The sequence below is a fragment of the Amblyraja radiata genome, chromosome 18, assembly GCF_010909765.2.
Source record: "Amblyraja radiata isolate CabotCenter1 chromosome 18, sAmbRad1.1.pri, whole genome shotgun sequence".
Classification (NCBI taxonomy): domain Eukaryota; kingdom Metazoa; phylum Chordata; class Chondrichthyes; order Rajiformes; family Rajidae; genus Amblyraja; species Amblyraja radiata.
Genome location: NC_045973.1, coordinates 40,248,463 through 40,273,576, shown reverse-complemented (window position 1 = coordinate 40,273,576; position 25,114 = coordinate 40,248,463). Strand labels below are relative to the sequence as shown.

General features: G+C 41.9%; 1 protein-coding gene across 2 annotated transcripts in view; it reads right to left on the bottom strand.

The window, feature by feature from the left end:
• Nucleotides 1-3,211, bottom strand: part of iqsec1 (IQ motif and Sec7 domain ArfGEF 1) — a 506,053-nt gene extending 502,842 nt beyond the window's left edge. For both annotated transcript variants that reach the window (XM_033037204.1, XM_033037208.1), the window contains exon 1: nt 2,764-3,211. In XM_033037204.1, coding sequence (XP_032893095.1) covers nt 2,764-3,026 — 263 coding nt within the window. In that variant the 5' untranslated portion in view covers nt 3,027-3,211. The remainder of the gene's footprint in view (nt 1-2,763) is intronic.
• Nucleotides 3,212-25,114: the final 21,903 nt, after the last annotated feature.

The following is a 25,114-nucleotide window of genomic DNA, read 5'->3' as shown; positions in this document are numbered from 1 at the left end:
AGCATTTTACTTCTGTACCATTGGCACAATCCAAATGGGGGGGAAAAAACTGTACTGTTGAAAAAAAAGAAATGCAAGATGCTGGAAACATTCAACTGGACCAGCAGCATCTGCAGAGAGAGAGAGATGGGGAGGTAGTTAGCAATGTTAGGTGGCTGACGGTTTATCACAACCCAAACTGCACTTGGCAGACCAAATGTGTAGGAAGGAGCTGCAGATGCTGGTTTACACCGAAGATAGACACAAAATGCTGGAGTAACTCAGCGGGACAGGCAGCATCTGTGGAGAGAAGGAATGGGTGACGTTTCAGGTCGAGACCCTTCCTCAGACCTCCCTCCTTTAAAATGTTAATACAACTCGGGGAGTTAACCCACCATAAGAGTTTGTCCTGGTGAATCAAGTGTGTGAAGAGTCAGAGAGACGGGTTAAAGGCGCCTGCCTGTCAGAGATGTTTCTCTCTCTCTCTCCCTTCAAGTTGAAGAGACCGTTGGAAAGATGGCGCCCCCGGTGCTCGCGCTGGCCGCCGCCGCCGCCGCGCACGCGCGCTGCCGCACTCTCCCGCCCCACCGCCCGCACAGAGGCAGCTTGTAGCAAGCCGCGCATTTACACCCCATGCCATCAGTCACCACAAGCAGCAACATACACACACGTTCAAGCCTTCTTAAACATCCCAACGATATATATTTGGATTGCAACGCAACATCCCTGTGATTTGTTATTTATATTTACATATCTATATAAATCACAAGAATGTTGTGTTGCAATCCAAAACCACAAGTATAGTACAATCTGGTTCAGAAGGGTCTGGACCCGAAACGTCACCCATTCCTTCTCTCCAGAGATGCTGCCTGTCCCGCTGCAACTCCAGCTTTTTGTGTCTGTGTTCGGTTTAAACCAGCATCTGCAGTTCCTTCCTACACAGTATAGTATAATCAATCTTTTGCCGTCCTGGGGCATCCAGCCTTGACTGCCCAAGGGAATAAAGCCAACCTTAACGTCGAACTCTCGCCTTTCCTTTGAAATTGAACGTCCCATTAGATGCATTGTGAAATTCAAATCAAGGCTACTTGAAGTATGTACGCGCTGATGTCTATTCATACTGCAATATAAAGCTCCCTTCAACTGCGGTCGTTACAGCTAAATGGCATTTCACCCGCTGTCATGTATCGATCTCGCTTACAGTATCAATGGTTTGATGTTTTCTTTACGCTTGCAATGTACAGGTACCGTTTCTGTTTCTGTTCTTGGCTAATATTTGATGGATAACTGTACTACGGTTACAATTTTCCTGAAACAGAAAAAAAAATCCTCGGGCTCGCTTTATCTAAGAAATATCAAAACGTTAATAAAGGAAAGGTGTCACTGTGAAATTGCAGCTTGTAATGCATTATCCGTCAAACAGGAACGATACTTCCTGTTTGAAGTATTCTGACACGAGAAATGACAGCCGCGATTTGTTGAAACTAGTAGCGGCAGAATCTAAATTATCCCGCAGTTGATCTTGAGTAATCACAGCCAGATACGCCTTCTTATTTCATTCATTCAAGCACATTCATGAAGAATGATTTAAATTGCTAAAGTACGCAAATCGCGTAAATTACACCTTAGTACGAGAAGGCTTTAAAGTAGCGGAAAAGTAAAGGCCACTATTACACGAGTTCAGTTACTAAAAATATCACGGATTAGAGATTAACTAAATCGATTTATCAGAATACTGTCCTAAATACCGGGATGCCACAGATGGTACCGAATATTATACCAGTTTCACTGGAGCAATGTTTTGTTTTAATTCTGAAAAGCACGCAATACACTCGCTTAAACAAAATGTTTTATATATTTTGAAATGTTTCACATTAATTGGCGACGTCTTCTAATTTTGACAGAAATAACACTCGTTCGAGTTATTTCGTCCCATATGTAAACTATAAATATCCAACGCCCTTATGCATAAACACCAGGAGCACAAAACATCGGTGTTTGCGTTTCTGGATACTTATCTTCTATTTAGTCATTCCCACCGAGTATTTGGGCAGCTAAGAACATCAAAGAATACTACTTCCTTTAGTTTAGAACTAAAATAATGGCTAGTGTTTATTTTTAAACACTATGCAATTGAGTTATATTTTGTAATTGATTTAAGCAATTCCGATTTAAAAAAAACCTTGATTTAAAATCACTTTTTATCCAAGAAAGTATTTGAGTCGATATTAATTAAAAGGATTTGTATTTATAATCCACTGCCAAATAAATAGCTGGAGACGTATAATAAAACCCAGTAGCTTCACTTTCTGTTGCCGTTTCCTAATGTCAATAAAGTGAGAGCAATGATCAGTCATATGATCACTCAATTCCTTGCAAAAAGATTATCGGAAATACATTAAAATCATCCGATTATAAAAGATCGTTAAGAGCTTAGGTTTCGACAGAGACTTGATTTTCCAGGGAGTATTTAAATCAGTACCTACTCAACTTAAATCAGCAAATTTTACTCCGTCCCTGCGTATTTACTTTATATCCGCTTCAGCATACATAATCTAGTTTGCCTCATGCTTACTATTCTTATGAATATTGAAGGAAGCCCAGTCCTAACGTTGATAACAATGTTTGTTATTCATATAATATAGAACATTTATATTTCGAATTTTAACTTCCAACAATACCACGCCGGCAACATTCAGTTCATATCTTAAAATAACGGGTTACACTTGGCAAATGTAATTACACTGGATAAAGAAACCGGCACGGAGTATCATCGAATCTTACTTTTCTTGTTTTAAGTCCTCTTTAATTGATGCTAGAGGCGTATAATTGGCGCTCTGTAAACGGCAAGTGGCCAGATGCCGCTGGTGTTCCTCTTTGAGAGAAGCATTTTCCTTCCACAGCTCGGCCACTTGCTGCTCCAGCTCCTCGATGCGCTTCTTCTGGTTTTCCAACAACTCTTGCTGAGTCTCGATTATTTTATTCAGCTCTTTGAGGTATTCCACGGCTCGGTTCGGGTTCTCCGCTGCGCCTTCCATGGCGAACATATATGCAGTGCATAAGTTCGTTTGCCCGCGGGGAAACGAATCACAGTCGTTCCTTAATACAGAGGTAAACACAAAACGCCTTTTTCTAGCTGCCTTCCGCCATTGTTTGTATTGCACTGAGTGAATGAGTGAACGTGTGGCTGGGGGTTTGGCCACCGCTGCATGCCGTCCAGCTGAGCTCAATGTTCATCACACGTACAAGCCCGACGTGATTTCACCAGCTAGCTGTACTTAATTGAGGGAACTCGACTTAAAAAGGCAATTCACAGCATCATTTCACATCGTGCGTTTTGAACGCCTCTTTATAGGAGGGAAAAAAAGAGAGAAATAATGGCAAAGAGAATATTTAGAGGAAGGAGTAAAGCTTTAACATAGAATAGTAACTCTGTGAGTCCCACCAAATCATGCTATTGCAGTGAAGAATGTAACTGTTTTTGTCAAAGCAATGATCGGATGGTGAAAAAAAAAACCACAGCACCAGAATTTTCAGCAAAGTGTTTTAAAATAATTACTGTTCACTTTCATTAGACACACGTTGACTTAATATGCACAGAGGGATCCCATAAAGAACAACGTGCTGTGACCAGATTTTGTGTTTGGGTGAGAATGTTGGATGGGGCACGGGAGAACTGCACAGCTGTTTAAAAAAAAAAAAAAAGAAGGCGTCTTGGGATGCCTTGCATCTAGCGGAGAGCATAGACGAAAAGCCCCAGAGGAGTATCCGGAAAGATTCCCACGTTGCCCAAATGCTCCCGCGGGAGTTTAACGAAAGGAGGGCGAAGATTTTGTGCTCTTCAATCTACTGGGATTTTAACTCTGGATCCGCCGACTCCGAGGTGAGAAACTTTACGACCACCATGAGATGGAGATGCCGACTCATATAAGACAAATCGCCGGTTGTTACATACAGACTCGTATTCATAGAGTGACACCGTGTGGAAACAGGCCCTTCGGCCCAACTTGCCCACATGTCCCAGCTACACTAGTCCTAACTGCACGAGTTTGGTCCATATCCCTCAAAACCTGCCCTATCAATGTACCTGTCTAACTGGTTCTTAAATGTTGGGATAGCCCCTGCCTCAGCTACCTCCTCTGGCAGCTTGTTCCATACACCCACCAAAATTACCCCTCAGATTCATATTAAATCTTTCCCCCTTCACTTTAAACCTATGTCTTCTGTTCCTCGATTCATCTACTCTGGGCAAGAGACTGTGCATCTACCCAATCTATTCTTCTCATGTTTTTATATACCTCAATAAGATCACCCCTCATCCTCCTGCACTCCAAGGAATAGAGTTCCAGCCTACTCAACCTCTCCCTATAGCGCAGACCCTCTAGTCCCAGCAACATCCTTATAAATCTTCTCTGTACCTTTTCCATATTTTAACACAGCTCCCTCAGCTTTAGCAAACGGCTCGAGAACAGTCTGATATAATGGAATGATTGTGGACATAATGACTCTAATGTAAGTAATGGCCTTGAACATTTGAACACTGTAGGTTAAAAAAGAATCGATCAATTCATGGTCAGACAACCAAGAAGTAAAGTCACAATTGAGGTCCTTAAATGGGTTATGGGGTGGGTGAGGGAAGGACAAAAAATAGTGCTATCAAGTAGTTTCCCTGTAAACCTGAGTAGATGTATCATCCCATTCAAAGTATGGTGCCTCCAAATTGTCCTGCATAGGATTCCAACCTGGATTTTGTGCTTAAAATTTTGGAGGTAAGTTTGAAATTTCAACCATGATTCAATCGTTAACTAAATGAAAACCTCTTTGGGTCAGGGTTATGATGAGGATCACAGTATCTACTAAGAACTTTCACAGATAGTCCTTTACCATAGGGACTATTATTGCAGAGACCAAAACATTAATTAAATTGGAATTGGATAAGTATTTAAAACAGAAGTGTAGTCAAGGATATGGGGAACAGCAGCATCATGGGATTGGACACGAGGGTTTAGCTGAAAATCCAGTGTAGGCTGTTGAAGCAAATCATCTCTTTCCTGTAAACCTGAGATTATACAGGAAGTAGGTGTTAATTGTGCCACAGCATCACCTACAAGTAAAACCTTGGCAAATATCATGTTTTAAGATGAAAACTGGCAAACTATTTATTAAATATTAAATATCCACATTAAATATGGCTGTTTTATTCTGTTCTGATAATTAATTGGAGAATTTGAAGATATTTCCAGATTTGACAGTTTTTATGATTCAATAACACTCGTGACACAAGAACATTAGATGAAAAAAACTAAAATCATTGTCTTGGGTCTTGGAAGTGAAAAACTGTGCCTTGTGGAAGTGATTTGGTTCTCTGAAATGTCATTTATTGAACAGTTTTGCTTCTTAGCTGAAACTACCTATGTAAGCAAAGATTAAAGTATAAGTGTTTATCAAATATGTGGACTACTTATTTTCTCTGTTAAAATGAAACAATAAAATATTTACAGCAAAAATCAGCTTAATTCACTACTTCATTTTCAATTGTTTGTTTCACCAGCTCGCAATAGCAAAATATAGTGGGTGCCAGGGAGTTTCCATAAAAAGACAGAGTTGGAAATGATCATTGTCCTTTATCAGAACCAACTTTTTTAAATTCCTGATTGAAGGTCATTGACCGGAGATGTTAAATCTAATTTTCTCTACATTTGTCTACTTAGCTGAGTATTCTCTCGCTATGTTTCCATTCATTGTGAATGCCAGTTTCGCTCACTGTGGTGTAACCTACAGATTAGGAGATTAAACTGAGTTTGGAGGGTAGGATTCCCGAGAGGAAACTCTCTCACATTGCATTAATTCAAAGCGATGAAACAAATAGTTTTTTTTAAAAAAGCTAAAATAATCTACTTGCCCTTTGTATGGTTACTCTTTGATACTTTAAATATTTAGAATTCCTCACGCCATACTTATAGAATAGTTACATTTCAAAAAAATGCAAAATTGCTCTTAAGCAAACACGGTTTTTTTTTCTGGAGAGAGAAATTACATCTGGAATCAAAAATATTACCAAAGCTTGACCTTAATTTTGATTTGGAATCATTAAAGCAGTATTTGACACAACATGTAATTAAAAAGCCCCAATAAAATTGAAGTGTCAAGGGAAGAATAGTTTCCAGGTTGCACAAATAATGCAGGTTAGAGTTGCTAGAGATTTGTTGTCCTAGGCGCAGGACATCACTGAAAGGATTCCTCAGAACAGTGTTGGGGTCCAACATCTTAAGTAGCTCCATCAAATGACTTTTCCTTCCATTATAAGGCCACAAAAATGATGTTTGTTGGTGATTACATAATGTTCAATTCCATTCGATACTCTTCGGAAATGAAGAAGCCCATGCTTGCAATGTAGCAAATCTAAATAATATGTAGGAAAGGCTGAAAAGGAGTGTAGAATAATCTTGTACACCACAAAAGTATCAGGCAATGACAACGGCAACATGGGGGAGTCTGACCACCTACCCTTGGTCTTCAATGGCACGACCATTGCAGAGTTCATTACCATCAATATCTGTTTAAATTAATACCAATTTGCAGCACTTGACCTGTGTTCTTCTAGGGGCCACAGTTTAAGAATAAGGGGTAAGCCATTTTGAACAGAGATGAGGAAACACTTTTTCACACAGAGAGTTATGAGCCTGTGGAAGCCGGTTCTCTGGATACTTTCAAGAGAGAGCTTGATAGGGCTCTTAAAGATAGCGGAGTCAGGGGATATGGGGTGAAGGCAGGAACGGGGTACTGATTGTGACATTGAATGGCGATGCTGGCTCGAAGGGCCTACTCCTGCAACTATTGTCTATATACTATGACATAGCAGTTGATATCAGTGTCTTCATTGCGTCCCATTGGTTTATAATAAATGCCACTTCATACGTAAACCATTACTTTTTTTATTACATGTTCAAAATAAAATTATTCAGCCAACTATAATACCAACGACATTTCAACACTGGGGATAAACTACGAACAATAAGATAAGACCCTAAGAAAGCACCAAAATGTGAAAAAGGAGTTGAATTTATTATGAAGCATTACACTAGGGTGCCACGGTGGCAAAGCCATTAAAACTGATCTGAAAACTGTTCATCTGAATACTTATTAAATGTTGTGAGAACAACCACATCCACAACACCCCTCTGTCCCCAAGCTAGATTTCAGAAACAATCTCAGCCTCTCATACAGTCATAGAATGATGCAGTGTGGGAGCAGGCCCAACTTACCCACACCTGCCAGCATTTGGCCCCTATCCCTCATAACCATGTACCTGTCTAACTATTTCTAAAATGTTGGGATAGTCCCTGCCTGAACTACCTCCTCTGCCAGCTTGTTCCATACATTCGCCACCCTTTGTTTGAAAAAGTTAACCTTCAGATTCCGGCAGTGCCCTATGGATAATGTTTGGGACAAAGACCCATCATTTATTTATTAGCCTCTACTCCACAATTTGAGATTTGTAATAGAAAAAAAATCACATGTGGTTAAAGTGCACATTGTCAGATTTTAATAAAGGCCATTTTTATACATTTTGGTTTCACCATATAGATATTACAGCAGTGTTTATACATAATCCCCCCATTTCTGGGCACCATAATGTTTGGGACCAGCAATGTCATGTGAATGAAACTAGTCATGTTTAGTATTTTGTTGCATTTCCTTTCATGCAATGACTGCTTGAAGTCTGCAATTCGTGGGCATCGCCAGTTGCTGGGTGTCTTCTCTGGTGATGCTCTGCCAGGCCTGTATTGCAGCCATCTTTAGCTTATGCTTGTTTTGGGGGCAAGTCCCCTTCAGTTTTCTCTTCAGCATATAAAAGACATGCTCAATTGGGTTCAAATTTGGTGATTGACTTGGCCACTCAAGAATTTACCATTTTTTAGCTTTGAAAAACTCCTTTGTTGCTTTAACAGTATGTTTGGGATCATTGTCTTGCTGTAGAATGAACCGCCAGCCAATGAGTTTTGAGGCACTTGTTTGAACTTGAGCAGATAGGATGTGTCTATACACTTCAGAATTCATTATGCTACTACCATCAGCAGTTGTATCATCAATGGAGATAAGTGAGCCAGTACCTTCAGCAGCCATACATGCCCAGGCCATAACATCCACACCACTGTGTTTCTCAGATGAGGTGGAATGCTTTGGATCTTGGGCCGTTCCTTCTCTCCTCTATACTTTCCTCTTGCCATCACTCTGATATGTTAATCTTCGCCTCATCTGTCCACAAGACTTTTTTCCAGAACTGTGGTTGCTCTTTTAAGTACTTCTTGGCAAACTGTAACCTGGCCATCCTATTTTTGTGGCTAACCAGTGGTTTGCATCTTGCAGTGCAGCCCCTGTATTTCTGTTCATGAAGTATTCTGTGGTCAGTGGTCATTGACAAATCCACACCTGATTCCTGAGAGTGTTTCTGATCTGTCAGACAGGTGTTTGGTGATTTTTCTTTAGTGTAGCGAGAATTCTTCTGTCATCATCTTCCTTGGCCTGCCAGTCTCTGTGATTAGTTAGCTCACCAGTGCTCTGTCTCTTAATGATGTTCCAAACAGTTGATTTTGGTAAGCCTAAGGTTTGGCTGATGTCTCTAACAGTTTTATTCTTGTTTCTCAGTCTCATAATAGCTTATTTGACTTTCATTGGCACAACTTTGATCCTCATGTTGATAAACGGCAATAAAAGTTTCCAAAGGTGATGGAAAGACTAGGTGCTGGGAGCTCTCTATACCAGCATTAAGGAGGCAATTAAACACACTTGAGCAATTACAAACACCTGTGAAGCCATGTGTCCCAAACATTATGGTGCCCTGAAATGGGGGGACTATGTATAAACACAGCTGTAATTTCTACATGGTGAAACCAAAATGTATAAAAATGGCCTTTAATAAAATGCCAATGTGCACTTTAACCACATGTGATTTTTTTCTATTACAAATCTCAAATTGTTGAGTGCAGAGGCAAATAAATAAATGATGGGTCTTTGTCCCAAACATTATGGAGGGCACACATTAAATTTTTTCCCCTTCATCTTATACCTATGTCCTCTGGTCCTCGATTCATCTACTCTGGGCAAGAGTCTCTGTGCTTCTACCTGATCTACTACTCTCATGATTTTATTCACCCTAATAAGATCACCCCTCATCTTCCTGCGATTTAAGTCCCAGCCTACTCAGTCTCTGCCTATACCTCAGACCCTCTAGTTCTGGCAACGTCCTTGCAAATCTTCACTGTACCCTTTCCAGCTTTACAACATATTTCCTATAACACGGTGGCCAGAACTGAACACAAGACTCTAAATGTGGCCGCACCAACGCCTTGTGCAACTGCAAAATGACCACCCAACTCCTCAAAACTAAAATGCTCCATTCAAGGTAATATCCATGTGAAAATTGATCATTTTTTTTTCATACTGAGGTAGGTTGTCTTAGTCATAGAACAATGTTGATGATTTGGCATGATGGGCAGAGAAATGACGAGGAAAAACCGAGGCTCGGGTATACACAATGAACGATAGGATTGTAGGTAGTACTGAAGAAAAGAGGGATTCTGGTCAACATGTCCATGGATCCCAGAAAGCAGCAACACAGGTGGATAAGGTGATTAAGAAGGCCTTCCTGAGCCAGGGCATAGAACATAAGAATAAGGAAGTAATAATATAAAATATTGGTTAGGCTATAGGTTGAATCTAGAGGGGGTAAAGTAAATGCACATGGATATTGCCATGAATGGAGCATTTTAGTGCATTGGGAAAAAGTTCAAGTAAAACCTAAAAAATGCAGGAAATACTGAGCATGTCAGTTCACATCCATGATTGCCCTGGAGATGGTAATGAGCCGCCATCTTGAACTGCAGTGATTCTGGTGTAGATAGTCCCTTCGTACTGTTGGTATGATATTTCAAGCATTTAGACCTAGTGATGATGAATATTAGTGACAGTGCATCTCTTGTGATTGAACGTATACCAGCACCTCCAAAAGTTTAAATGTTATTATTTCATTTTCCGCCCACGTGACACGTATGTTTATTAATTGTGAGTACCAGAAACCTATTGGCTGCAAAAAAAAACACTGAGTGGCTGTAATGCAGAACATGAAAACACTAGACGATCCTTTGGTGAAAGAAATCTGCCATCCTTATCTGGCCTAATTATCTTTTCTAATTGCAACTCCAGAGCCAACATATGGCTGACTGTCTACTGCTCTCTCAAACAGCTTTGAAAGCCACTAAGTTCAGATAAGAAATTAGAAATTAACAATAAATGTTCGAGTTTGATGAATCTCATAAATGAATGAATAAGTAGAAATGGAAATCTTTCTCAGATAATGCACCAAGTGAGTAGTGGTAATATTGAAAGCCTAGAGTACACCCAATGAAGGTTTAGAAGCACAGCAATGGGTAGAAATTTGTTTGTTTCACACAACAGTTGAATGAATTTTACCGCTATTGTTAAAAGTGTGGAGGAGATTATTTCAAGTTTGATTATTTTCATTTTGATTGGTAACAGGAGTCCTGAGTATTTCTTAGACATCGTACACCATCACTTTGCACTAAATAGGAAATTATTTTTTAAATAAACTCACCTCCTGCAGCTTGCCCTCCTTCAGAACAGTAAACATGATAAGTCTGATGGAAACGACAAAGAAACCACAGGAACGGCATGTTTATGCTGCCTGAAGTTGGCAAATGTGGTTTCTTTGCAGACTGCCCTGGCACAGCCATAGTCTGACAATCTACAGCGTTGCCACTCAGGTTTGAGCAAGGAAGCTGCCCATGGTCATATCAAAGGGGGTTCCACTTGTGCAAATGCAGCTTTTCATCAACTCCAATAAATCGACCAGTTGGGAACATCACGGTGATCCTAGAATGAAAAAAACTTGCATTCTGACCGTTTGTGTTTCTAAATTTTACTTCAGTTCATTATTCATATTTTCTTTTGACGTAGAAGGAAGCCATTCATCCCATCATTATGCCAGCTCCCAAAGCCTTCCCTTCAGTCCTTTTCCTCACTCACTCACATGCCCATCAATTTACCCCCATCATTCTTCCACCACTCAGAGCAAGGACAGTTTATATGGCTAATTAATCTATCAACACATCTTTGGGATAAAGAAGTAAAATGAAGCTTCATAAGTAAGCCCATGGTCATAAAATGAAAGTCATGAGGAAGGGTCTCGACCCGAAACATCACCCATTCTTTCTCTCCAGAAATGCTGCCTGGCCCGCTGCGTTACTCCAGCATTTTGTGTCGATCTTCAAGACAAATCTCCACACAGACTGCACCCAAGGTCAGAAATAAATCTGGATTATGGAGCTGTGTTGCATCAGTTCTAATGGCTTTGCTACCGTGACACTCTAGTTTAATGCTTCATAATAAATTCATCTCCTTTTTCACATTTTGGTGCTTTCTTAGGATCTTATCTTATTTTCTTGCAGCCATCTCTCATCTTTACTAAATCCATCCACATTACACTCTACCATTTACCGTTGTTGTGCCATTCCAATATCTCTGTTTAGTTTAGTTGTGTGATACAGCATGGAAACAGGCCCTTCGGCCCAACGAGTCCTCGTCCACCAGCGATCCCCACACACTAACACTACCCTACACATACAAGGGACAATTTAAAATTTTACTGAAGCCAATTAACTGATGGAGTGTGGGGGGGAAACTGGAGCACCTGGAGAAAACCCACGTGGTCACGGGAAGACGGTACAACTCTGTACAGAGAGAACCCATGGTCAGGATCGAATCCGGGCCTCTGGCGCTGTAAAGGGCCTGCCCCACTTGGCCATCAGTTGCGCCTCATTGACGCGTCATATGTAAAATAGGTCGACGCGTCATGACGCACGACGTCGCGCGCAAATCACACGTCATCATGCGTCAGCACAGCCGTTTGGTGCGCGTGACGTCATTAGAATACCCTGCTTCCCTATTCTGCATCAAGAACTACAGATTTTATTGCTACAGGAACAACAGAGACATCTGTTAGCAGCAGCCCTCATACTTACAGATCAGCCAGGCAGGAGTACAACAAGAAAGGCCAGCAAGAAACCCAGGAAGAGATCTGTGTGGACTAGGTTAGAGGTTACATGACGTGTGAAAGGCGGGCCGACTGCGTATGGGCGTCGCGCGCCATCGCATGTTAACGGACGTTGACGCACGGTGACGTCACCATGCGATACAGCGTGCAACGCCAATGCATCAGCATGCGTAGCCAATGCGTCAGTGTGCGTACGCAATACGTCACGCAGGTGGCGCGCGAGGATTTCGTTACACTATGAAATCCTGGAGCACCACGCGATACCACGCGCCACTGCATGCGATTCCACTCCTCACCATGCGCAATGCGTGCGTCACCCACACTCACCCCACGCATCAGGACGCGTCGACCTATTTTACATATGACGCGTAAATGAGGCGCAAATGACGGCCAAGTGGGACAGGCCCTTAAGGAGGCAACTCTACTGCTGCGCCACCGTGCCATAGATTTGTGGTATATTTATGTGGTGCACAATATTGCACCAACTATGATTTGTTCCACTTTGTCAGAGATATTGTAGACGGCTCCAAGACCTGTTAATACATTCAATTATGTTACCGACCATCACAACTACTAATGTAAATGTGCTGCTTTAAAGGCAATTGAATTGTCGAGGTAAATATGGAATGGGTATTGCTTATCCCACCAACAGTCCTCTTAATTATCGAAAGGGAAGGAATGGTGGTGGGACGGAAGTGCTTGTGGATTAAAGAACAGTGCTGCTAACAACAGATCTATAACCAACTGAATGATCTTTTGGCAATGATCCTAGATTGCTTGCACAATGATGGATGACAGTTTTCCTTTGGAGTAAAATCTGCTGGTTTATCCATCCATCTGCTGATGCCAAGGACAGCGATGCCCTAGAGAAGCTGACTACTCTGGGATGAATGAAGTGGGTGGCCACTCATCTTATTTTGCATATTGTAGCAGTGACTATCTTTGGCAATCAATATCCTCAATATTGATGGATGGATGGAGTGCGCAAAGCAGGGAAACATCCACTGCAGCCCTAGTTTGAAGGCCGGGCCATTTTAATAAAGATTGATTTAAATATGCCAGCACTGACTATCATATTAAACTAGCAGGGTTCCCATTAGCACGGGATGAGTGGCTCAATAACCATCAGTAACCAGGGACACATGGGAATGGGGACATTTGTGCTGAGTGAAGTCTTTGGCAGCTGACACCAGGATGTGGTTTGAGAAATAAAGTCAATGTGGGCCCATGGCTGTTTATGTGACATGGAGAGATGTTCTTGCCCCCCCCCCCCACCCCCTTCCTCCCCCTTGCTTACAAGGGTTTTGTAGAACTTTTTTTTAAAATAATGTAATTTGGCCTTTCTGGCTATTTTGTATTTTTCACTGGTTGGACCTATTCTCGATAAAAATCAGAATGCAACACTAATGACATTATTGGGATTCAATCCTTAAAATTAGATTAGATTCTTTCCTACCTGCAAGTGGAAGCAAGACTGCTGATGATTTTGTGTGGAGCTGGGTGGAAATGGTGCGCCCTCAAGCCAATCGTGCTACTTGGCCAAATGTCAGCCCATCTCATCGACCATTTACAATGGTGAGGAAGAAGACTTGGGAATTTTGCTTAAATCAGGCTAGAATTAAAAATTAAGATGAAAATTGTGTGTAATCTGCACTTCCCTATTTACTTACACTCTTGATAGTTGCATTGTTAAAATTGATACATAGACAGAAAACATTCATACTGTTGGGTTATAAGCTAAATATGAGGAATATAAGTTTGTCTGTGGCCTCATTCTGACTTTGAAGAAGGCCTGGAATAGAAAGACCATATGGGAATGGGAAGGGGAGTTAAAACGGTTAGCAAATGGTGTATTCAGCAGGCCTTAAACATTCGCCTTGTCTATGCTTGGTCTCGCCAATGTAAAGGAGACCAAACACAGTAGATGAGGTTAGAAGAGATGAACCTTTGTCTTATCTTGAAGGGCTGCTGGGGTCCCTTGATGGATGTGAGGGAGAGAGTGTAGGGACAGGTCCTGCAGTTACCATGGAAAATAGATACAAAATGCTGGAGTAACTCAGCAGAACAGGCAGCATCTCTAGATGGAAGGAATGGGTGAAGTTTCGGGTCAAGACCCTTCTTCAGACTGAGTCAGCGGAGAGCTGTGAAGAAGAAAAAGGGTCTTGACATGAAACATCACCCATTTCTTCTATCCAGAGATGCTGCCTGTCCCACTGAGTTACTCCAGCATTTTGTGTCTATCTTTGATTTAAACCAGCATCTGCAGTTCCTTCTTACCATGGAAAGTACTTGGGGTGGGCTGGTTTGGATGGGAAGGGAGAAATGATCCAAGGAGTTATAGGTTCTGTGGAAAACAGAGAAACATGGGGTTGGTAATATGGTGGAATCATATTGAAGATGGTGGAAATTTTGGAGAATGATGATGAAGGCTGGCGGGCCGAAAAGCAAGGACCAGGGGTATGCTATTCTTGTTCCATCTGTGCAGAACTACAAGACCCAGAGGAGATGCGGGTGAGGGCTTTATTTACTACAGCAGGCAGAAACCAAGTTAGCTAAAGATAGAGAACATCTCGGATGTCCCTGAGTAGAAAGCCTCATCTTAGGAGCAGATGTGGCAGAGAAGGAGACATTGAGAGTAGAGGATGGCGTCTTTGCAAGAGGCAGAGTGGGAGGTGGTGCAGTCCAGATAACTGTGGGAGTCAATGGGTTTATAGTATATGGTTCAATCAATAGTCTGTTCCCTGTGATGGAAACAGAGAGATCAAGAAAGGGGAGAGAGCTATCAGAGAGGGCACAAGTGAACTTGAGGCCAGGGTGGCAATTAGTGGTAAAGTTGATCAAATCAATGAGATCTGCACAAGTGCAGAAGGCAGCCACGATGCAGTCAGAGAAGATATAGCCAGGATGGTGCCAGTGTGCATTTGGAACAAGGACTGTTGGACAACCACAAAAAGGCAGGCAAAGCTGGGGCTTTTACGAGTATAGGTTTGTTTTACCTATAAGCGAGCATTTACCTTCATTTCTGGCCTGAATGTGACCAGATCACCAAACCACTCCACTTGGAGCATAGAATCCCCAGACCCTTGCATTGGCAGGCAGCATCCCGTACCATTGTTCCAGATCTAATCAAGACTTTTCAATGCATCTGGACTGCTGGATCTGTGAGAACCTGAGGATCTCTGCTTCAGCCTGGGATGTAGGAGGGAAAAGTAGAGGGGGGAGGATGGAGTGTAGCATTCCCTGTGGAGAAGAATAATTGCTACTGTTGTGCTGATTTTTTATACATTTAAAAATTCATGAAGGTAACAAAATAAATGATACCTCAAAAACCGATGTAAATAGAAAATAATGTACACAGTATTCCACTTTATGCAATTGTCTAAAAAGATAATAGTACACAAGATTCAAGGCTGGAGTATAACATTGCAATGATGGCATGATCTTACAGGAAACAAAAGATTGGCACTCCTTGTGTAAATTGTGTTTGTTACAAGTAATACAACAAAGTTGGCACTAAAGAAATAGAAGACAAGCAACATGTGGTTGTAACAATTCAGTACAGTATATTACTAAAGTAGGTACAATAATATGGAATGAAATATATTTTATGCAGTTATGGAAATTTAGCTTGAACAAACCAAAGTCTGATTTTTAAAACAAAGAGTTGTTTCAGGTTGCAGTTTCTGGTTCAAGTTTTTACAATCTGCATCACAATCTGCATTAATTATTAAGACGGTAGAATTCCCCTAAATTCCGCTTTTAGTTACGAATATAAACGAACAGTTTTATAAAACAAGCATTACAATTTCTAGTAGTATTGCAATATTGGTATCAATTTTAACTTCTCATTGAAAATAACAGATGACCTGCCAAACTTGGACAAAGTTTAACTACTATATTTTTTTAAATAATCTGAAGTTAAATTAGAAAGGCACAAAAGTTCAGGCAGTAAACCTCCACTACTTTGTCACAATTAAAAATTGTACCTGACAAGTGGAAGAGGGAAAACACAACACAGCATTTTATATGCAACACAAAATCCATGTACTGGAATACTCATGACTTAGAGATTCCTGCAGTATGGACAAAACATAAAATAAATAGCACAGAGAACACATATTGAGGACAGGTGCTGGAGAAATCATATCACATGTGTAAAGGATTAACCAAGAATAATTGTTACATTCGATACCACCACAGCAACTTGTTTCTCATTTAAAGCACCAAATCCTATCCTGAAACAGGAAGTACAACTGATGAATCTGAAGAAAATAATTATTGAAGGGACGAAGGTCATCAGTACATGTAAGGGATGGTGGCATAACCTCCTTTGTGTACTGATAATACAAGTGTAGCTTGTGATTAGCTGGTGTGGTCGTCAGCCAAACTCAGTCATGAGAGTCAGTGGCGGAATAGACATAACAGTTAGATAAAGGGACGTTCAACGCGATGTTAGGCATTCCCGCCCAATATTTAATCTAATCCCAAAATAATGTATGGGGCCATTTAAAAAAATGCATTGTGTTCATAATGTTAGTTACCTAACATTTGTAAACATATCCTCTCTGGATCAACAGAAATTGTCCTGCAGCATTGTTGTTCAGATACTGAACCAGCAGCCACATTTTTGAATCGAATCATTGCATAAATTCATGTGATTATATACATCTGGAATTTAAAAGAAAGTCAGTCAGCAATAGTATCCATGAAACTACTGGATTGTGTAAAATACCCACCTGCTTTACTTCATAGAGTCATAAAAGTACTCCAGCTTTTTGTGTCCAGAGATGTATTGTATTCAAATTTATTGTCATTGTCTCAGTTAGAGACAACAAAATGAATTTCCCTTACAGGCAGTATCATAAAAATAAAAATAAATAAATAATAATAAATAATAAAACATATTAAAAATAAAATAGAATTTAAAAAAAAGCACAAACACTGAAAGTCCATGACACAAAATAACACAGTGGCACTGAAAAAGCTACTTTCTTAACTACTAAACTAGGTTCGCTTCTTAATAAACAGACACCACACAAACTGTTTGGTAGACCAGTTCAAAACTTTACTTAACTACTAAACCAGGTTCGCTTCTTAATAAACAGACACCACACAAACTGTTTGGTAGACCAGTTCAAAACTTTACTTAACATCGGCCGATGGAAGGGAGCGAGAATTCCAGTCAAGTGACCAATACAGACACTTGACCGTCTTCCGTCCACTACCCTGAACAACAGAATTACATTACCTTAAATAGGGTTTTTTTGTCCCCTTAGCACATTTCACAGACATTAGTCATGGTCAGAGGTACAGGAAAAGGTTTCCACAGAATGCATCACATCAAAGGCCTTTTGTTTACATGTTACAAGATAACATTGGCCATTTGGTTTACGACATTTTATCTTTCTACTTCCCTGGTTCCTCTCTCGTCCTTCATAAACATTGGCCATTTGGATAATGCCATTTTATCTTCACAGAGATCACCCTAGCTCTTTCGCTGCTTCCTCGCTGTCATTTGGTCCCTCATAAACATTGGCCATTTGGTTTATGGCATCTTACTTCACAGAGATCTCTCTAGCTTCTCCTCTCTGCTTGTCACTTGGGAGACAATGTTATAGGATTTATTATCTCACACACCCGCAACCTGAGGCAAGCCTAATTTGAGACTAAATATAAGCTGTAAGCTAGCCCAGAAGCCAATTTAATATCTTCTTATATTTTAACTAAAATTCGGCTTCATCAGCACCAAGGTGAGGAAGGCACCATAGTCCAGCCAGCCTCCCCTCCATTCTTCCCAGATGTTCACTCGTGGTCGAGGCCTTCCTAGCACCCGCAGTCGCCGCCCCGGGTGGCCTGATGTTCAGGCCCTCACGCCGGGCTGGTGGGAACTAAGATGCTGCCTGTCCCGCTGAGTTACTGCAGCTTTTTGTGTCTATCAAAGCACCATACAACATGGAAACATCTTCTCCATGCCGACCAAAGCTGGTATACTGGGCTTGGCCCATTTGCCTGCATTTGGCCCACAAGTCTCTAATCAACATCTATATATCTGTCCAAATGTCTTTTAAAAGTTGTAATTCTATCCTCTTCTGTAACTTTCTCTGGCATCTCTAGGGCAGCACGGCGGCGCAGCGGTAGAGCTACTGCCTTGCAACATCGGAGACCCTGGTTCGATCCCGAGTGCGGGTGCTGTCTGTACATAGTTTGTACGTTCTCCCCATGACCAGCGTGGGTTTTCTCTGAGGCCTTCAGTTTCCTCCCACATTCTAAAGACGAACAGGTTTGTAGGTTAATTGGCTTGGTATAACACTGAGAACACATGAATATAGGGGGGTTGCACAGAAGGTCACTGGGTCATAGGGCTCGACGCACGGAGCCGCTAAATCCAACTGGAAGACATCCGTCACTTCCGGTATATGTTATTAATGCTAGAAACGCATACTTTCTTACCTGTTAAAAACCGCCAAAATGTTGATTTTTTGCGCTGAAAAAAATTGTGGGAGTCGGGGTAAGTGTGAGAGACATGTACCCAACTTCATAATTCCAAAAGTGAAGCGAAATGAAGGTATAGAGAAGCGAGAACTGAAGGGACTACAGCAGCTAAAGTGCTTGGTAAACATTGAAAATATTGGGAATTATCGCATTTGCTCACTGCATTTCATCAAGTAAGGCATTATTTGTGTTTTTTCTTGATTCCTTTGGTATCTAAAAATTCTCAGAAGTGATAAATCTGGCTGTAAATTTTTCTTCAGATGCGTTTTCATTTTGTATGTAAAAACCCACGAGAACCATGGACGATTTAAAAAAATTACAGCCAGATTTATCACTTATGAAACTTTTAGATGCCAAAGGAATCAAGAAAATACACAAATAATACCTTACTGTTGATGAAATGCAGTGAGCAAACGGCCAATGTTCGCTAAGCACTCTGGCTGTTGTTGTCCCCTTCAGCTCTCGTTTCTATCTACCGTTATTTCTCCTCACGTTTGGAATTCTGAAGTAGGCTAAATGTCTCACACGCTTATCCCGATTTCCATAATTATTTACAGCGCAAAAATTGACAATTTCAGCGTGTTTTAACGGGCCCGCTACGCTGGAAACAATGGTAAGTGCCTACCTGCAGTTCATCGCGTGTACTCCATTTGGAGTAGAGTAGCAACAGTACGGGTCATGGGTCGTGACCCGACTGCCGTGAAACCTCCCTATTAAAAAAAACTGGTGTGTGCTTAACATGCTGTTCTTCTGGTAATTTCTGAGTACAATTGTTGGTACAATTGTGACATTTAAAAGATATTTAGTCAGACATATGGATAGAAAGGTTAGAGGGCTCTAGGCCAAAGGGACCAGCCCAGAGTGCCAACTTGGTCAGCATAGGCAAAGTGGGCCGAATGGCCTGTTATTATAGCTCTATGACACTAAGAGGCTGTTGCCTGCCTTCCAGTCATACACTTTACTTAAAATAAAATTTGGCTGCACTTTAATTTATTTTCATATTGTAATGTTATTTCCTTCATTATTATGTGTGGATAATGTTAAAAAGCCATCTTAATGAAAGGCGTGAATAATATCTGATGTACACTGTATCGAGCTGACTGGGAAATAGCCACAGATGTAATGATGACGCTTGAACTATCCACTGGGGAGAAAGTTAGGGCGTTTCATCCTTTAGTATATATAAAAACAATTTTATCTCCACCCTGATAAATTTTGGAATAAAGGAAATGTTTTTTGTTTAAGTTTTGGCGCCTCTTCAAATTTTACAGATTGGAATGTAAAGGCGAATCAACCTTGGACTGCCATGTAACGGAGTCCCATACAAACCCTGTGACAACGGCGCCACAAATAAGGAGCGACAAAATACATTTTGCACCATATCAACTTTTGCAAATTACTGCCATTGCTATGTGAAAACCTTTCCAGAAACATTAACTTGTTTCAACTTCAGCAAAGTTAGAATATGAATACAACGACTGGACTATTATAAATTTCTTTAACATTGATCAACCAAGGTCTTTTAAAGTCGTCAGTTAAAAAAAAAATCAAAGTATATTATTGATTCATAAGGTTCGAGCTGCCAGCTGTGTGTTTAGGAAGGAACTGCAGATGCTGGTTTAAACCGATAAGACACAAAACGCTGATTGACTCCAGCTTTTTTGTGTCTGCCAGTTGTGGAGGCGGGAGTGTGTACACATTGGTGAGATCAGCCAAATTGCTCAAATTAGTCCCGTGCCTTTTTTTTCAAGCATAGTTTAGTGTGTTATTCATGGAGCTGTCGCCAAAAACAAAAGTGGAACACACTGAGATGCGGGAGTGCGCTTAAAGAGAACACTTTCTCTTCACATAGCCTCCCTCACAGCCCTTGCTGGAATGACACATATTGCTGGTCCCTTCTGCCGTTCAACCCGTTTCTGTTGTGAATCAATCCTCGGTACTCATGGAGGTTTCCTTGTATCACGGATGCAATTTTCGTCGGGTGTAATTTCCAAAACAATTGACGGAAGCCAGAAGTGTTGGGGGCTGAAACGGAAACACAAGCAGAGATACCAGATATCAACGTGCTGCCGAAACAAGACACATGTTCTGCTGGGTTACAGAGGCACTTAGCAGCATCCCCAGAGCAGTGAATAAGCTTGACATTTGCATTGTGTTCTTCCTAACTACAAGTTGTAGTTAATTAATAATCCGTGTCAGGCTTTCCCAGCACGTGAACTCTTCTGCCACGCAAAGAATACAAAATAAGTCACTTTTTACTTTTTCGAATTCGTTAATTAAGCGGGGGTCTGGTCCGTAAGATAAGGCGGGGAGAGCTTTCAGCACTGTTTGTGAAGCGTTTTCTCCAGTCGCCCGCCGTCTCATTCTGTGCTCATATGTTTCCAACGTCACTTTGCAGTTTAAAGTCGACTCGAAGAAAGAAACGACTGCACTCCAACTGCGCTGAACTACTCCGCCAGACAGTTTCCCAGTTTCAGTCATTTTGCGGTTCATCTATCCAAATACTATTTTGATTAATATATCACATCATTCCCTTAAATAAACCATTACTGTTACATTCATGATTCGGTTAATTCGCTTTTAAAATGTAATCATAACTGTGGGAACCCATGAATGAACGTTGCACTATCAAATACATTATCCAAAAAGAAGTTCCAAGATACATGTATGTTTCACTGATCCTTCCTAGAAAACATAATATATTGGAATTATTGAATTGAATACTTTATTGTCACGTGACAAGTCACAGGGAAATTCTTTGCCAAGGTATGCAAATAGTCGCCCATAGAGAGCACTTACAAAGTTACAAAGTAGTTGCAGAAAATATTTTAAGTCCTGTGGATTTCCTCAAATCACAACCTGTTCAGATTCAGCTGTCTGTCTGTCTGTCTGTCTGTCTGTCTGTCTGTCTATCAATCTCTCTGATCTTGTTATATTCTGGTTTGTGCAGTCTTTCTATTTGCACAAAAGCGGTTTGCGATAACGCTACGTTTTTTCGCCAGTTCACTCGCGGTTCTCCTATGCTGCGATTGCACCAAGTTTCGTTCTGATCGGTTGAATGTCATAAAGTTAGCAAGGTTTAAAAAAATAACTCGTGTGCAGATCAAACTCTTCTCCTGCCATTCAGGGCCGTGTGGATTAGTCTCTGCTCCTGTCACTCCCTGGGATGATCCACCCCTTCCTGCGCCATCGTGTCTTTACTGGAGCTGAGGATGGTCGCTGGAGGTTTCCAACTGGACACAATTTTCGGAGGGACCCGCAACTCCAAGCAGCCCAGCGTCGGAGACCCTGCCCAGCCCAGCCCAAAGTCAGAGACCCATCTCAGCCCTGCCAAACTTTGAAGACCCAGCCCAGCCCAGAGTCGGAGATCTCGCCGATATCGCCAAACGGAAAGTGGAGACTCTGATCCAGGTGGAGGAGAATGACCAGCGCCCGCTGTGAGTCCCCATCACACCGCCAATTCCAGCCACTACCCTTCTGGTCCCCCTCGCTGGCTCTCCACCCTCCCTCCCCCATGATATCCCTTCTCGCCCATGGCTCTTCCCCCATCTTTTCTCCGAGCGCACTCCTCCTGCCCACACACCCCTCTCCCCCCACAACTCCCCTCTGCCCACACACCCTTCCCCCCCTACAACCCCCCAACCACACAACCCTACCCCCCCACCCACACACACACACCCCTCTCGCCCACATACCTCCCCTGCCACATACCCCCCTCCCCTGCCACATACCCCCCTCCCCTGCCACATACCCCCCTCCCCTGCCACATACCCCCCTCCCCCACACACACCCTCCTCCCAACCACCCATCTCCCCACACCTCCATCTCCTAAACCTCCCCGTCCACACACAACCCTCCTCCCCTCCCACCCCACCCCCCCACCACCCACCCCCCGGCCCCACACCTCACTTCTCTCTCCTTCAACACATGAAGAGGAGGGGGAGGGAGTCAGGGCCGGATTTAGATGAAGAGAGGCCCTAAGCTATTTCACTTGTGCGCCCCCCCCCTCCCCATCTCCCACCACCACGACTAGAGGACCATGACTACCCGACAGTGACAGTGTGACACTTTTAGATCCTACTGTATGATGTCATTGAACAGTTTGTTTTAAAATACATATTGGATTCACCGCGGAGCGGGTGATGCCTTGCCTGGATCGCCGTTTGAAGCTCTGGAGTGTTGGGCCTGCTGCTTCAACATCATGGAGCTGTGATTTGCGGAGCTCCCAGCCTTGGGCCGCGCTGATTTCAACATCGTGGAGACCTGGGATCTCTTTGCCGAGGGACGCCAGCGTGAATCTCCGCCAACTCAGCCTGTGGACTTCGGGAGCCGCGGTCTCTGGCAGGAAGTGGCCGATTCGGAAGTCCCATAGTTGGGAAATATTTCATAAAGAATTGTTCCTTATTGACAATTATATTGCAAAACCTGAATCAAATCTGCTTTAAAAAGGCTAACATAACTAAACAAACAGGTTAAACTTCTTAATAAACAGACAACTCACAAAGCAGTTTGGTAGACCAATTCAAAACTTTACTAATTATCGGCCGATGGAAGTGGCAAGGAAAACAAGCCCCAGCCAAGTGAGCGACACAGACACTTGGCTGTCCTCTCTCCACTTCCCTGAACACAGAATAACATGGTCTTATATACTGTTGAGGCGGTTGATGTCCTGCCGGCAGTTTAAAATAAAATGGTCTAAGGCCGGAAGATGGCCATGAAGGGGGGTCAAAGAGGAGGAGGTCCGTTGGAGACGGGAAAAAGGATCATCAATGTGGGCGAGGACATAATCTCACAAAAGCCTTTGACCACCTCAGGAATGTTCCTGCATCTTGGATCTGCCACATTATAACATGCACGTCCACAACCATCTTAACCATCAGGTCCACAATACGTCACATCTCAAGCAGGGTTGTGTCATCATCATATCTTTCTCGCCCCTCTGTTACACCTCAGTTCCAACAAGATTCATGCTTGGGTGTAACAAATCTGTAGGATAAATGGGGGAAATACTCATGCTTGTTCTCCCCAACTTTAGTCATTGAATTCCAATACACAGACAGTGTGTGCAGTTACACGTGTTTGAACTCTGAGCTCCGTTATCTTGACTTGGTAACTGAAGCACATGACAGAATAGTACTTACTTTTGATGTCTGCAAAACAAAGATATTTTATCAACCTGCCTCCATTACATAACACCACACCCTTACTGTGTAAAATTAACCTAATATCAACCACTGATGTGGAAGAGACGTCCGTGCCCCTCCAAACATTTTGATTGAAAAAGAGTTTCTTAACACACTTCTGAAATGTCTGATTCTAATACTTAGGCTCTGGCCACCAAGATCCAAATGCCTGACCCTCATCCAGCAGGAATAATTTCTCTACATTGTGGGTCCACCGTGAGACCATGGAAAATGTGGATCACTTATCATGTCTCAGGAACCCCCTCGCTAATGAAGAAATTCATAATCACTTCCAGTGCACCATTGATCATCTGAGGATGTATGTGTTTGAAGTTCAAGACAGCAATCCCACTAACAAAGTTCAATGATAGCTGGACATCAGTGTCCTCCTGGAGATATATCTGACCAGTGCTGTCTGCACAAAATCCTCCGAACTCCAAGACAACTACCAAGGAAGTGAAACCCTATTACGTTCTGCTGATCAGATAGGTAGTCCACGTTGTTCACATAGCGGATATGAAATTGCTGAAACAGACATTCTACTCTTGAGCTACACCATGGTAAGAGATTACCAGATGGACAAAGGCAACAATTCAAGGATGTACTCAAAGCCTCCCTGAGAAAGTATAATACATTGTATATAATATAATATATAATGTATAATAACATTAACTCTTGGGAACTCTTGGCTCTTCACTGCTCAAATTGGTGTCAGAGCATCCACTATGGGATTCAGAACCCAGAGCACACATCTCGGGAGCATGCTGGCACCCATTAAGCTGCCCATTAAGCACCACTTGTGACAGACAATAGAGGTCTTAAAATTAATATCAAATCCATCCTGCACTAAAAGCAGATAGATGCTGATGAGCTTCAATAATGATGGAGGTTCAAACAGATTTAGAGGTCAATGTTGACAGTTCATGAATGTACAATGTAGGAAATAATTAAAAGTGATCAGTCATGCTGAGACTCTGCAAAATCTTGATTGTTACACTCTGGAATCCAATATTGCACATATGTACATCACTGATTTTGGAGAGAATGTACTGTGTGTTTAAGGACTGAGCCAATCTCTTCCGATTATCAACATTAAAACAATCAGTCACCTCTCCTGTCCATAAAATTTCCGAGAACTCCAGTTGAAATCCTTTTCATTTTCTTGAGACTGGACTGTCACTGGTCCGTTTAATATTGCACCTAAATCCATCTCGCCCGGCAGATGTGCTTCTTTTTGCCGGATCCCATAGCCTCCTTTATATTATTGCCAAACATTTTCATCCATCACGCTAATGTTACAAACCCTTTCCTTGTCACTTTGTAAGTTCCCAATGTTTTGACTAAAATGTTTGATTTCGGGTCTCCATTTCTGTTTTATCTGTCGTAT